The sequence below is a fragment of the Neophocaena asiaeorientalis genome, unplaced genomic scaffold (genome assembly GCF_003031525.2).
Source record: "Neophocaena asiaeorientalis asiaeorientalis breed wild unplaced genomic scaffold, Neophocaena_asiaeorientalis_V1.1 scaffold155, whole genome shotgun sequence".
In the NCBI taxonomy this organism is placed as follows: Eukaryota; Metazoa; Chordata; class Mammalia; order Artiodactyla; family Phocoenidae; genus Neophocaena; species Neophocaena asiaeorientalis.
Window position 1 is genome coordinate 2,783,946 of NW_020173040.1, and position 15,676 is coordinate 2,799,621.

The window sequence follows — 15,676 nt, forward strand, 5'->3', positions numbered from 1 at the left end:
CTTTTACATTTTTTTTTTTTTTTTTTTTGCAGTACACGGGCCTCTCACTGCTGTGGCCTCTCCCGTTGCGGAGCATAGGCTCCGGACATGCAGGCTCAGCGGCCATGGCCCACGGGCTCAGCCGCCCCGCTGCATGTGGGATCTTCCCGGACCGGGGCACGAACCCGTGTCCCCTGCATCAGCAGGCGGACTCTCAACCACTGCGCCACCAGGGAAGCCCGAGCCTTTTACATTTTTAAGTGTCATCTCCCAGCAGCCTCCCAGGCAGCCCTGGGTAGGGAAGAATCTGTCCCAGAAAGAGACGCAGGGATGGCTTTTATCTAAGCGTTGATTATAAACACTGTATGTAAAAGTGCTCCCCGCCCCCCAACTCTTAAAGGAACTGTACTAGCTGGGATTGAAAGGGACAGAGACAGCACGAGAAGAAATGAGGTCTCTGGACCCCAACCTTCACAGAAGGAATCAGGCCGGGGACACTGAGAAAGCTGCTCAGAGGTCCACACAGGCAGGGAGGCTGACTCGGAACCAGGGCCCAGAGGGAAGAGAACTGAGTCCTGAATAACAAGCGTTTTCTGACCTTGGAGCTGGGAAGACGGGTGGGAATCAGGGTTTCGACAGATCACCAACCCCAGCACCTCCTTCTGCACCCATCCCTTCCTGAGTGGGAATGTCCCCGGCCTCCTACTCCTCCATCATCATTTTATAATGTGGCGGGGTGGGGGGAGTGGGGTGGCCCACAGGTAACCTGTCAGTTTAGTCCACAGGTCTTACACTGATGGGAACTCTACCTGAGGGGCTACACCTGAGAAGCCTCCTCTGTACCGAGATGAGTTATTAGCTTCTGCACTGATGTGGTAACCAGAGGAGACTCGGCAGACCTTTTACTCAGCACTCAAAACATATTCAAAGGGCAGAGCTGATTATCCTCCAGCCTTTGGGGGCTGAAGACATAAAGAGCCACCAGATGCTCAGCTGGAAGCCCCGGGGGCCAGGCCCCAGACACAAGGGCAGCCTGTGTCCCATCCAAACGCAAGCCCAGCCTTGATTGAGCTCAGTCTCTGCACTGAGGGCTTCTTCTTCCATCTAGGCGATGGGTAACTGCTCAAGTGGGAGAAAACATCACCCGGAGCCTCTGCAGGTATGTTTACATACAATATCCAGCATAGAATAGAAAATGATCAGCTGTGGAAAGAGGCAAGACTGCATACCAGGAAACCAGGAGAAGGCAGTCTCTGAGAGGTTTTTCTTTTTTGCATGGAAAGGCCGATTTCCTCAGACACGGATATCTGGAGGTTCAGAGTTCTTCACCTCATCTGTGTCTGCCAACCATTCCCCTTTGAAGCCTCAGAGACCCCCGTCCTTCCCACCAATGCCCTTACCTCAGCAGAAGAGACCACTGGGCTTACGTATGTAAATGACTGTACAGTACTACAACCCATACGATCAGGCCTTGGGCCTGATCATCAGCCATGTCTATCTTGCATCTATAAAAGATAAAAGATTCTTTTAAAGCCACCATAGAGGCATCCTGTTTATTCTCCACACATTCCACCTCCAACCCAGGGAGTTCAAGGTGCCAGGGGCTGTGCTGATTTTCCAGCAAAGACAGAACACCCCAAACAGCAGCTGTGATGGCCATTACCACCTGGTGAAGTCTGACACCCTTCAAAGACTCTCCAGGTCTTACCTCCCTGCTCTCTGATCTCCTCCCATGGCTAAGCAGTGGCCAATCCCTGTGGAAGGCATGCAGCCCACAGAGGTCAGCCTCCAGGCATACAGCCGAGAAGAAAAGGAAGGAAAGCGAGTCAGAGAGTAACAAGTACAGGCCACGTACCTTCTCAGGAAGGCACTGCAGAAGGTGGTCCCCCCAACGAGAGGGACCAGCAAGGAAGAAGAAGACATGGGTCAGGGGAGAGGGGACTCAGCACAGGAAAGACAGGAGGGGAGTAGCCAGGGCGATGACGAAAAGAAGTCCTAAGACATCAGTTGTCAAGAATCTTAGCAGCAAGTCAATTCTGGAGGGAGAGGACCAAATGTGAAGAAAAAAATTTACTTAGAGATTACCTGAATCATCAGAATACACTGCAAGGAGTTTCAGAGTTTTGATAGAAAGTTGAGGATGAATTAGTGATGGGCACATAGAAAAGTGAGGAAATGAAAGTTTTAGGTAATTATTAATTACAGGAAAGACACAGAAAGTACAGAAAGGAAAAGCAATCCTAGTAGTCTGCCTGGGTCACCTCTGCACAACATCTACATAGTCCTAATGAAGACTTCCTACTCTATGAACTTGTCCTATTGTACAAGTAGCTATTTTACAAAATTGTTTTTTCACTCTTTGCTCTGGAGCTGCCAAATCACCTAGGAGTCACATAATAAACAATGGCAGGGGGCACCAGTGGTCCAGGGATCACATCCTGAGAAGCAATGAAACTTCACAGTTTAGTGTTCTGTGCCACACAGAACCCTTCCTCCTTCCTTCTCTCAGAGGGAGTTCCACACTTGGTCTGAAGTTTATCTTAGTATCCTACGTGTTCCAGAAACTTACATGGACAAGAGGTACATTTAATGAAGTCCAAGTATAAATGTAAATATTTAGGGAAAATACAAATTGTTTCAATGTTTTCAGTTGAAGGCACAATGTGGCATTTCTCTTTGAGGTTCAAAATCTTAGTATTATTAAAATAAAATTAATGGAAATGCTTGGCCATTTTACGATGAGAGAAAATAGTAAAATGTAAAATGGAGTTGAATAAGTATAGAATATTTTAAAAATTAACTTACTCGTATGAAATCCATAAGTGTATTATAAACGAAGGCTCCTCTGGGAAGAAAGAAACAGCTTCCAGGACTCAGATCATGGAAGAAGAAAAGTTCTTGTTCCTAGATTAAAACAATAATTGCATTTCATTTTCACTGTCGCTGCATAACATTTACTGTATACAAATGATACGCTAGGAATAAAACATATACTCAGTTATTTCCGACTCTAATATTGACATTCCAAAGTCCCTCAATACTGTACTTGAATCTAACTACATGTAACAGCACATGTAAAATTACAACTCATATTTATGGTTACTTAGCTTTGAACTTGGCTTTTATTTCACCTAGTATTTACTGCTGATTTCCTCCTCGGCACCTTGGAGTACGGATCTCATGGGGAGACATGGCTGGAGGTGGGCTCTGAGTGACGTGACATCAGCATGGCCGTCATGCTGAGAGCCCACCCTGGTGGCCACCACCACCCAGTGTCCGTCCTCATGCCACTTTGCACGCTACCCAGCAGAGCCGAGGGCATGGAGCTCCACAGCGAGTGACTGGCCTGTCGTGTAACAGCTCCTATGTGGCAGGACTGAGAGTTAAACCAAGGTCTGCCTTCTTGCAGATCTTCTTTGTTTCTGCTCTGCTTCCCAAATACAAAGTATATTATCAAGTATACACAATTTTTTTAAAAAGGTTATTTTTATATCATGATAAAAATGAAAGGTGCAATTGTTTAAATCTAATAAAAAATACAAGAAGGAAAGAGGTTAGAAGACATTGGGGTAGGAGCGTGAAAGAACTCAGCAGCAAACCATGAGCGCCAGCAAAACAGAAGACAGGAGAGGAGGAGAAGAAATGTTAGTTTTAAGACACCCTAGTTCTGAGACGCGGTCGCAGGCCAGCTCAGCAGCGCTCAGCGCGGCACACCTTCCCAATCCTCCTGTGATCCAGGGTCTTGGTCTCCTCCTGCAGCTTCTCCCAGGCTGTCATCATCTGGCCATCAGGAAAGGATATCCCGTAGACCCTCTGCAGCGTTTCCATTTCAGGGTTACCCTCCCAATATGTTGAAGAATTCTAAACATCAGATGAGATTTGGGTAAACACACCAAACCCTTGGTTACAAATAAAACTGCTCTGAAATATGTACAGCTGGTTCATACCAGGGGCCTGAGCTACCGCGGACTTTGGTATCAGCCGGGTATCCTGGAACCACTGCCCCGTGGATGCCAAGGGATGACTGTACACAATTCCTCACCCTAACATCAGCATAGCTTACTTAAAGATGAGTTTTTGTAGACTTGGAATCTTAAATTGTTTCTAACTAAACCTTCCCAGCCCAAATTATACCATTAATCAGTAAATTATGTACTCAGTCTGCTGTGGATTCTAGGCAAGAAAAGTGAGAAAGAAAGTGTGGAAATGAGGGAAGGCCAAGCACCAAGTCCATCACCCAGGAGAGGGCAGTGGAGGAAGAGGTGTGGGGACATGAAGGCCAGCCTTGCTGACTGTCATCACCCTTCCTCCATCTGTGAGAAAACCAAGGTCTGGGAAGGGCAGGACGGTGATGTCAGTCTCAGGCCTCTTGATTCCAGAGCGCGCTTTCTGCATCATACCACTCTATCCCTTTATTTTCTCCTTTTCCTACAGTACGTTATTCTTACATGCAGATAAACATTCTTGTTCACATTAGGGCAATTCAAGAAAACAATAGTATGCAGAACAATACTGTAATATAGATGAAAAAGAAATGCACTGTAACACGTATAGTAAGGCTAAATGATAAACAATTAAAGGCTACATATAATGTTCTAATTACCAAAATTCTAAAAAATTATATTATTTTTAGAAGCCCATATAAAAATCAAATATGAATGTAGTGTTTCTAAGAGGCATGGTGTTCAGGTTATAAAAGATATTATTGAATATCTAGTTCATCTTAAGTTTACTATATTAAGAAAAAATCAATACTTACCTTGAAAATTTTTATCTCTTTAATTTTTCCAGTGTGTCTTACATGGGGGCCTTTACAAAGGTCAACTAGTGGACCACACCTGTAATAAAATATTTAAAACATGCCCAGGCACAGTTATAGCTTTTGGGACTATTCATTAGAAACCATGTTCTATGTTTTGGGGCAATGTTTAATTTAGGAAAAACTTAATTTAAATGAATTTTTAATTTAAGGAGCAGGAAAGAGGCAATTCACCTAGTCTCAGATCCCAGCCTTCCCTCCTTCGCTCACATTCAAAAGCCACAGAATCCTTGGAAAGAAACTGTGCAGACAGAGACACCACTTTTCATTGTCACACCCTAAGGCTCCTAAAAACCTTCACTGTCTTAAAATCAGATAGCCATTTCCCTGCTCTACACTAATTTTCAAAACCAAAATTATATGACAGTTATAAAAAATGCATTAAGTTGATATTTTACATTAAAAATAAACTTCACCAAACCCACAGAATGCACACCAACAGTGAAGCACGCTATAAGCATCGGTGTAGATGGATTGTAACTCATTTCCCACCTCTGGTGGGTAATCTTGACCATGGGGAAGTTGTGCATATATGGGGGCAAGGGTGTATGGGAACTCTCTGCATCTTCTTCTAAATTTTGCTGCGAACCTAAACGGCTCTAAAAAATAAAGTCTACTTAAAAAGTAAATAAATTCAGGGGCTTCCCTGGTGGCGCAGTGGTTGAGAGTCCGCCTGCCGATGCAGGGGACACAGGTTTGTGCCCCGGTCCGGGAAGATCCCACATGCCGCGGAGCGGCTGGGCCCGTGAGCCATGGCCGCTGAGCCCGGGCGTTCGGAGCCTGTGCGTCCGGAGCCTGTGCTCCGCAGCGGGAGAGGCCACAACAGTGAGAGGCCCGCGTGCCGCAAAAAAAAAAAAAAAAAAAAAAGTAAATAAATTCAAGGGTTTTTGTTTGTTTTAAGGCCCTCTGATTTCATGACAAAATGTCTAATTGTCTCTTGGTTTAGAAAAACAGCATACTGACTTAACAACATAAATCTTAGGCAAAGGTTTAGATCAGAGACGACACTGCTATTAAAGCACACAGGGCTGCAGCTGGGGACTCGCCTGCACCTATAATGAACAAGGGACCACTAAACCCTAACAAGCGCAGACTTTTCTCCAAGTACAGAAACATTATCAGAGTTAAGATACCAATAATGTGGGTCTGAGGGAAGGTGACTTAACGTCAACCAATTTAAGGAAAATTTAGTAAAGAAAAAAAGTTGTTCCTTAACCATTCCAACCAATTTTAAGTATTTTTAAAGTTCATTGGTTAAAAAGTTAAAAATTACAATGAATACATAAAGGGACTGGATTATTCACCAAAGTACAATGAAGCTTTAAACATGAAAACATCATTTCTCTGAATGACCAGGCTTTTATGTATTGTTCTCTGTCCAAGATGGAGGTTGTAAGTCAATGCTCAGAGAAATGGAAAAAAATGCCTGATTAGCATGAAAGACTTTAATAAGCTAATCTTTAAATAATTCCATAGGAAAAAAGCCATTTATTTTCAAAAAATTAAATACAAGCCATTCCAATTGATAGAATAAGGATCAACGTTGACCTAAGTTAAAAAAAAAACAAAACCCAAAATGTCAAGTATTAAAAGCCAGAAATTTAAAACTTAGAATACCTTTTCAATTTCTTCATTTATTTTTAAACTTTAAAATGATTATACTGACACTTATTTGTATTATAGGTAATAAATAACAAAATCTTATCAGGTCATTGGAGAGCAGCAAAAATAAGATAAGCATGGTATCCACCTTCAGCATCAAATGGCCATGTGTTCATATTATCATTTAAGAAATGCACTGTGGGGACTTCCCTGGTGGTGCAGTGGTTGAGAATCCGCCTGCCAATGCAGGGGACACGGGTTTGAGCCCTGGTCCGGGAAGATCCCGCATGCCACGGAGCAACTAAGCCCGTGCACAACAACTACTGAGCCTGCACTCTAGAGCCTGTGAGCCACAACTACTGAGCCCGCGTGCCACAACTACTGAAGCCCATGTGCCTAGAGCCCGTGCTCTGCAACAAGAGAAGCCACCACAGTGAGAAGCCCGCGCATGGCAACGAAGAGTAGCCCCTGCTCGCTGCAACTAGAGAAAGCCCACGTGCAGCAATGAAGACCAAACACAGCCAAAAATAAATAAATACATTTATTTTTTTTTAAAAAGAAATGCACTGTACACAGCTGTGCATATAGGGGGTATAATTTTACTCACAGTACAATTAAGTCAGAGAACCATAGTACTTGAGTGTGGAAAGGAAGTTCCCTGTGGAGGATATTTGTGGTCGTACTTATACAGGGACCAGGTCTTCTCCGATGGGACCGTGAAGGTCACAGGCAGCCAGAGAGCAGGACACACAGGAACAGAGACGAGCAGTACCCACAAGGCAGCTGAACAAGTTGCCAGTAAAAGGGGTTGGGAGCCTAATGCCCAGCAAAACTAAGTGGTTTGGGTAGGGGCTCCCGCTGGCCTCTGCTTCCCACCACTTCTTGTCTCACTGTGAGTCCAGCTGACACCTGGAGGGTAATGCTCTTGGACCCCAAGCAGTGGAGAGCGTGGTAAGAGGCAGAGAATCACTGTCCAAGGAGATGGTCCATGACAGCTCCCACTGTCCCTCAATAAGAATGTGGGAGGACAAACAGAATTCCTTTCCCTAACAGTCCCCCAAAATGTAAAGCCCTGAGAACACAGTCTTACCCACAGGGAGAAAGAGGCTGCTACAGCTAACATCCAAAAAACAGAATGTGTGTTTTTAGTACCATCCTAATAAATACAAATGAGAAAATAACAATTCCCCTTTGGTGACAACATTTCAGAGTCCCCACCTACAGCAGTACTATACCAACCATGCGAATTTACAAACAGACCACCCACCAAAGACAGACTTGCTACTGTTAATGCCTTCAGATGTACCACTGAGCAGTGTTTAAAACTCACACACACTTTACCTGTAAACTGTGGTCGTTGGCGTGTTAATCTTCTCCTTCAGGATGCGGCATTTAAATTTATTGTACTACAAAGAAAAATACATTTACATATTATCACACAAAATGTTTAAGTGGGAAAAAATGTTAATTTTTTTCAACACACACTGAATGGGCATCTGCTATGTTCTAGGTGCTGAGACTGTGGGAATACAAAGAGCTGAGAGCCCAGAGCTGTGCCGTGCAGGACGGGAGCCTACTGAGCATATGAAATGCAACTGATCTGAAATGAGGTGCACCACAAGGGCAAAACATTGGATTTCAGAGGCATAATGTGAAAAGAAGAAAATAAAATAGCTCACTAATTACTTTTTATGTTGGTTACACGTTGAAGCAATATTTTTGATTTATTGGGTTAAATAAAATGTTATAAAAATTAATTTCATCTTTCTTTTACTTTTAAAAGGTGGCTACCAGAAAATTTAAGATGACATATGTGGCTCAGATTTGTGGATCTCATTATTGGACAGCACTGCTCTCGAAGATTCCAATTTTAACTATATGAAGTAAATAAAATTCTGAGGACATGTAAAAATTAAAAAAAAGGGAACCCTCCTGCACTGTTGGTGGGAATGTAAATTGATACAGCCACTATGGAGAACAGTATGGAGTTTCCTTAAGAAACTAAAAATAGAACTACCACATGACTCAGCAATCCCACTCCTGGGCATATACCCAGAGAAAATCTTAATTCAAAAAGATACATGTACCAAAATGTTCACTGCAGCACTATTTACAATAGCCAGGACATGGAAGCAACCTAAATGTCCATCGACAGATGAATGGATAAAGAAGATGTGGCACATATACACAATGGAATATTACTCAGCCATAAAAAGGAATGAAATTGAGTTATTTGTAGTGAGGTGGATGGACCTAGAATCTGTCATACAGAATGAAGTAAGTCAGAAAGAGAAAAACAAATACCGTATGCTAACGCTTATATATGGAATTTTAAAAGCGGTACTGATGAACCTAGTGGCAGGGCAAGAACAAAGACACAGGTGTAGAGAATGGACTTGAGGGCACAGCAGGGGGGCAGGCGGAAGCTGGGATGAAGTGAGAGAGTGACATGGACGTATATACACTACCAAATGTAAAATGGATGGCTAGTGGGAAGCTGCTGCATAGCACAGGGAGATCAGCTCAGTGCTTTGTGATGACCTAGAGGGGTGGGATAGGGAGGGTGGGAGGGAGGCTCAAGAGGGAGGGGATATGGGGATATATGTATACATACAGCTGATTCACTTTGTTGAACAGCAGAAACTAACACAACATTGTAAAGCACTTTTACTCCAATAAAGATGTGAAAAAAAAAATTAGCAGAAAACCCCAAACAAAAGAGGAAAACCCAGAATAAATAGATGGTATTATACATATTGTTGAATTCAATAGCCGGAGTACTAACTACACTCAGAATTAATCAGGTTTATGAAACACATATGAAACTATTCCCCCGGGCCTTCACCTACCTATGTCTGCATCAAAAATTCAACCAACCCGTTTGGAACAATTTGGTGAGCAGTGGCCAATTATTTGTTAAAACCAGTCGTCTGTGTTAAATATTGTTCACGTTCCCGGCACGAAATCACCTTAAACAGGTCCAGCAGGGCCTCCTTGCTGACTTCCAACCTTTCAAAAGGCTGCTGCTCTTTGATGATGGCCTTGCACGCACTCTCCAGCGCTGGCAGCTCTGTGCTGGACACGGCCCTGCAGGGAAAAGCAGCGAGAATCAGCACAGATTGATCAGACATGACCTTAGACCTGTGGCCTTTGTCACCAGCTTGACTAGCCTTCTACATCGAGGAACGTGGTTGTTTACTGTCCAGGACTTCAGAGGGTCAGTCATCCTTTCACAAGGCAGGTAACCCTACTTCTCAAAGAGGGAGACAGAGGCGTCAGCTGATGAACTGCCCTCGGTTCTCTGAACAGCCCCGTTGGACACTCCCCAGCTGGACCACAAGCTCTTCCGGGGCCTGATCATCTGGGCAGTCTTCCTCATTCTTCACACGTTTACGTTTTTGTTCAAAAGCGTAGTGTGGAGTGTGCGCCATGCCCCTGCCCTAGACCAGGAGATCCAGGCTGGGAGGAAGCTCTGAGAGTGTGAACTGCAGGTCAGCCGCCCTCCGCTGGGCAGCCCCGGCTCCTCTCAGGAAGCCCTGTCTGTGCTCACACCCCTCCAGCCCTGTGGGCCACCTGCATTCCTCAAACAAGCGGCACACACCCCGACCCAGGGCTGTCCCACAGAGGCCTGGGACGTTCTTCCCCCACCAGCCTCAGAGCTCGCTCCCTCGCTCCCTCTCTCCCTCCGTCCCACTAGGGGTTCAAGGTCACTGAGCTCTCAGCTGACTGGCTGCCTGCTCAGGCCCCCACCTCCCCTTCACAGCCCTCACCACCTCATCACCTCCGACAGCAGACAGCTGCGTATCTGTCTATGTCTGTCTCCCCCATCCAGACTGCTGAGCCCACGAGGACAGGCTGATCTGTCCAGTGCAGAGTCAGCAGCACCAAGCCCGGAGCACACAGGGGCGTCAACACGTCCTGCGGAATGACTCCAGGGGGTACTACGCTGGACAGGCTGGGAGCAGGAGCTGCAGAGTGCCGGGCGCTCGGTTAGGGAGGGGTCACTTTGGCAGCGTGGAGGTGGCAGATGGCGGGAAAATGTACCACGGTCGTCCAGGCAAGGACGCTGGGGGTCTATGTTAAGGCAGAAGGTGGGGGAGAACTACTTAGGGGATAAGACTGGCAGAACTGGATGGAGTGACTGGGGGGGTAGGGGGTGGCAAGGAGCAGGGTGGGCTTGGGAAGACCCTCAGGTTTTGGTTTGAGAGCTGGTAGTTTCCTTAAGGGCAACAAGGGATATGGAAAAGGAGGTGGGCCGGGGCTGCTGCTCGTGATTTCAAGCACAGATCTACTTGAGGAACGTGAGGCCACTGCGAACCAGCCCCTCTGGCACCAGCTGTGGGACATGTGTGGCTGGGGTGGACAGCGTCCTTGACCATCACAGCACAGAGCCAAACTATGTGCTCTCCAGGGATTAACCCTACAACTCTGGTCCGAATTAGTAGTTTGCCCTAGCCAAGTCTCAGGTTACATAAATAGCGTATCACATCCTTCTCAAGAAAAGAAAGAAAACAATTTGAGAAGTTACCCTTGAATCTAAACTCATAAAAAATAATACTGTTCACAAATGGTGACCTAATCTACAATCACATTCTGCAACAGGTATTCACCACACTAATGTGTAATGACTATAAACACATGCACTCAGAGGCGTTACCTGTCTTTGAGGAACATGTCGTAGTAGAACCCGCAGTCGGTAGGTGGCCCGCAGCACAGGAGGCCCCCGTAGTGGAGCTCCAGGGCTTCCCCGAGGACGTGGGCACTGGAGTGCCAGTACACCTGCAGGCAGGACAGAGGCCGCGGCCACGACCACGGGTCACGGGAAGCCAACAGGCAGACAAGAGGACAAGCGAGCACGTGGATACAGTGTAAGGGGACAGACACTGGGACACAAGGCAGCATCAATCTCTGGCCACTGCTGATGAGAGATGCTTCCTGAGCCCTGTCTGGAATCCCTGGCAGCCGGCTGCTTGGTTCTAACGTGCAGCTGCTGCTGTGTGTGGCACTGAAGCCCAGCTCCTAAACCACTTCCCTCTGTGCCTTGACCACCGAGCAGAGCAGCCGCCCAGAGCCGGTCCAGGCCCAGCGCAGAGGAACGCCAGGGAGTGCTGGGCATAGGCCCCCTTCCTCCTCCTCCAGGCAGCCTCTCTGAATCAGTTTCGAGGCCACAGCGGCTGCTCATGACATCGCTCACGTTAACAAGATCCTGCGTCTACACAGCAGTCTTCACGCGCTGAATAGCACGTGGCTGTGGAAGTCTGAAAGATAACTCAAGACAGAGGGGTCACTGAGGACTGTGCTGGCTGCCGGGGTCCCCTGAGCAGGGTGTACATCAGTTAATTCACTGCAGTCCAAGGGCCAGTCATTAGCTCTACAAGTTCAGAAAGTTGATTGGGTTTTGAATTACCAAGGAATCAACGGTTTATGGATACATTAAAACTAACCAGTCACCAAATATCAATAAATACAGATGCCAAAGGAACAAGACAATCGAGTCCTCTGGCAGCACCTTCCTCAGTTAAATAGGAAACAAATTGCAATTAGGAAGCTGTCTGAGATAACAAACTGGAGTAGAGGGAGTTAGCTGGTTGAGCAGGCTCCGTGCAATCCCGACCCGCGGCACCAGGCCTAGAGGCAGAACCCTCTGCTTGGGATGGTACAGGATGGCAGGCTGGCTGCCAGCGTCAGCCCAAGTACCTTCTTCGGTGCATTGTGCACACCTGGAAATCAACTGAGCCAAACACTGTGTTAGGTGCTAGAGACACAAGAGAGAAAGAAATGCGAGCCACTGGCCTCATGCGGTTTGCAGCCTAGTGGGAGAGAGGGCAGGCAACTCTAAGTGCATCATCGCAAGACGAGAAGTGTATTTAAAAGAAGATGAGGGCTTCCCTGGTGGCGCAGTGGTTGAGAGTCCACCTGCCGATGCAGGGGACACGGGTTCGTGCCCCAGTCTGGGAATATCTCACATGCCACGGAGCGGCTGGGCCCGTGAGCCATGGCCGCTGAGCCTGTGCGTCCGGAGCCTATGCTCCACAACGGGAGAGGCCACAACAGTGAGCGGCCCGTGTACCGCAAAAAAAAGATGAACAGGGTGCTGTAATCAAGAATCATGGCGGAGGCCCTGTATTCACAGCGTGGTTAGGGTTGGGGGGATGTACCACAAAGCAGCTTGAGGAAGGCTGACAGGTAAGAACAAGCCAGCGACCATGCAGGCCTTGGAGAGGGATTTGAGTTTTATTCTAATGAGTGGGATGTATTAAAAGGTTTTAAGCAGAAAAGAAATGATCGAATTTACATTTAAAACATAGGGCATCACAGAACTAGCAGCTTGGGTTCTTACATATATCTGGTTTTGTTTACACCTCAGATAAGTACCTTGTTTACACCTCAGGTAAGTACCTATGCTTCCTGAGCATGAGGTCCCAGCAGCACATTGCTGACTGCTCCTGGGAGTTTGGCAAAGATTTAGAGCAGAACGAATACCCACATACATTCTCCTGCTGGACAGCATGCTTGCAAAAGGAAATATCTATTAGATATATTTTAAACTTGAAAGCTCTACCATTTTATAAAATGCTCTTTGTTTCTGGTGTGCGTATTTATCAACTTTACATGAACATTCTTGCTGTCACTTTCAACATGACTTTACCTAGAGGGTGGGGACTATTTACCTTCCTATGTTACATCATGCACTAAATAGTCTTGTAAATAGAAGCATCTTTTAAAATAGAAGTTTAAGAGTTTTCTATACAAAGGAGACGAATTTTTCTGTAAAGTAAAAAATGCTTTACAAAATCATTAATTTTATCATCTTGTAGATCTGAGTTTTCTAGATTTGCTTTTCTAGGATTTCCTTTTCATGGATATGTATTAAATATTCATAAATGGGTTTATGCTCAAAATCTTAATATGTTCATAGTAACAGGAAAATAAAATCCAAGAACAACAAAAAAAAGTCTCTGTTACTAAGTTACATTAAAAGAAGCATCAAGAGCTTGGAAAAGTTACTGAACCATCCTGAGCCTGTGTACTATTAACACGGTACCTGTGTGAAAAGGTAAGTGCAGACTCAGGGAGATAATGTACACGAGGGGCTGGGGCTGGTGCCTGGCACATTCTCATTTTCATAAACAACCACAAGTATTTTGGAAGCCCTGCAATGTGACACCAGGTGCCGTGTTAGTATCAGGGTAGGCAGGGGGCGGGCTAATGAGACACTCTAGAAACATTCCCCAAGACAATATGATAAATAAGTTTTCTCTTTCATGATGTCACTAAACACAGGGGGAAAGAACTCCAAAGAGGCCGACCCCTCCATGGAACATTAAGTTTGGTAGCTCCCCCGGTCCCCCACCCAAACACCTGACAGACTGAAAGCCTGCAGCAGCCCACTGTTAAAGAATCTGTTAGAGAACAGTGTCTGCAGGTCAACCAAGAGCCAGCTAGTATGGGAAAGTTCTCAGGTCTTGGCAGGATTCCGCCCTCAGGAGAGGGTTAAAGCTAACTGCCGGGCCAGCTACCATGGCTGCTCCTACTTGACTTCTCCGGAGGCTGACACCACCCGAAAGTGTCTAGTCGTTTATTTCCTTGCTCACTACCCCTCCCACCAGTGAACTCTCTGTAGCAGGAGCCTCTGCCGCCCCACAAGGTCTGGCACGTGCACCCAACAGCTTAGATACTGGTCAGCTGACTGAGGGAATCAATACATGTTCACAAGTTCTGGGGTGACAGCTGGCATATAGTTAGGTAACAGTTGTTTGGGTTAGATCTTAAGTGAGAAAAACTAAATAATACATATAAGCTATGTATTTCATTTAAAAACTGCTCTTTCTGAATCACTTTTAAATATGGTGTTATTAATATTATATTTATTAAACACCAACAAATGCATTTTAAACCTTAGAAGGCCACAAAACCCATCATTCTTGACTTCGGTATGTGGCTTCATAATTACATAATGTAATTGACAACATAAATAGCCGAAGTATGGTGGGTTGGTCTTTAAACACTTACAGCTTGGGCTTCCTTGTCCTCAAACATGAGCAGCTCTAGGGTGGAGTCCCCTTCCAGCGGACGGTCCAGGTCCCACAGCTCCCCATTCACTTTGGCTATCACTGTGCTTTCTGCCAGCTCCTGACTGGTGAGAGAACAGTCACGTGGGCGTTAACGCACCACAGGCTAAAACAAAAGATGAAAATGATTTCCAGGGTTTCTTTCTTTAGTGGAAAGTACAAACGTAAACTAATAGGATAGATTTTTTAAAATTTTTGTAACACTTATTTTAAGTACAAAAGTAATAAGATACGTTCACTGTAAAAACTCAGAAAACAGAGAATGCACAGAATAAAATAAAAATCACATAAATCTCACCACCCAGATATCACCACTCATATAACATTCTGTGACACGTTTTTCCAGTCTTTATCTATACCCGCCCCTCCTTCACACACCACACACACACACACACACACACACAGGAACACACCTCTATCATAAAAAAACATAGTTGCCTACATAATTTTCTTCACAACTATGCCATCAGACAGACTCCCAGAACATTCTGGAAGGACCACACTGATTAAGGAAGCCTCCTGCACACCAGGTCATTGTGTGCTATCAGAGCGTGCACTGCACAGACATCCGTGCACAGGCGGCTTTGTTCTTTGGTGACTTTTCTGGGAATAGGCCTTTGGAAGTAAAACTGCTAGGTCAAAGAGCATGTGCCTCTGAAGGACTGCTGATAAATAGTTTGAATGTACCACTTCCACACACCCTGATCTTTTCAAACTTTGCCAATGTGATGTTGGAAATGGTTGTTTTAATTTCATTTATTGGATTATAAATGTTTACTGGCCAGTTTACTTTTATGAACTGTCCATGTCCTTTGCCTATTTTCTACTGAGGTGTTGATCCTTTTCCTTTGTGTGTGTGTGTGTGTGTGTGTGTGTGTGTGTGTGTGTGTCTTTTCATTAACATTTATTGTTTGAAAATTACTGACAAAAATAACATGTTAAGAGAAGAGACCTAGAAAGCACAGAAAAGCACAAAGAAAAAAAAATCACCCTCTGGACTTCCCTGACGGTCTAGTGGTTATGACTTCGTGCTTCCAACGCAGGGGGGTACAGGTTCGATCCCTGGTTGGGGAACTAAGATCCCACGTGTGCGGCCAAAAAAAAGATTCACCCTCAATCCAGTCACCCAGAAATTACTGTTAACATTTGCTGTCCGTCTTTCCACTTTTTTGGATAAATACATACACCAATGTAAAAATTTTAA

General features: G+C 45.3%; 1 protein-coding gene across 1 annotated transcript in view; it reads right to left on the reverse strand.

Annotated features, from left to right (window-relative positions):
* Positions 1-15,676, reverse strand: part of TARS3 (threonyl-tRNA synthetase 3) — a 51,533-nt gene that overhangs the window by 27,871 nt on the left and 7,986 nt on the right. The window contains exons 4-10 of the mRNA XM_024742719.1: positions 14,414-14,537; positions 11,058-11,179; positions 9,370-9,487; positions 7,742-7,806; positions 4,739-4,817; positions 3,694-3,840; positions 2,785-2,883 (exon numbers count right to left, since the gene is read on the reverse strand). Of these exons, the coding sequence (XP_024598487.1) occupies positions 2,785-2,883; positions 3,694-3,840; positions 4,739-4,817; positions 7,742-7,806; positions 9,370-9,487; positions 11,058-11,179; positions 14,414-14,440 (657 nt within the window). The 5' untranslated portion in view covers positions 14,441-14,537. The remainder of the gene's footprint in view (positions 1-2,784; positions 2,884-3,693; positions 3,841-4,738; positions 4,818-7,741; positions 7,807-9,369; positions 9,488-11,057; positions 11,180-14,413; positions 14,538-15,676) is intronic.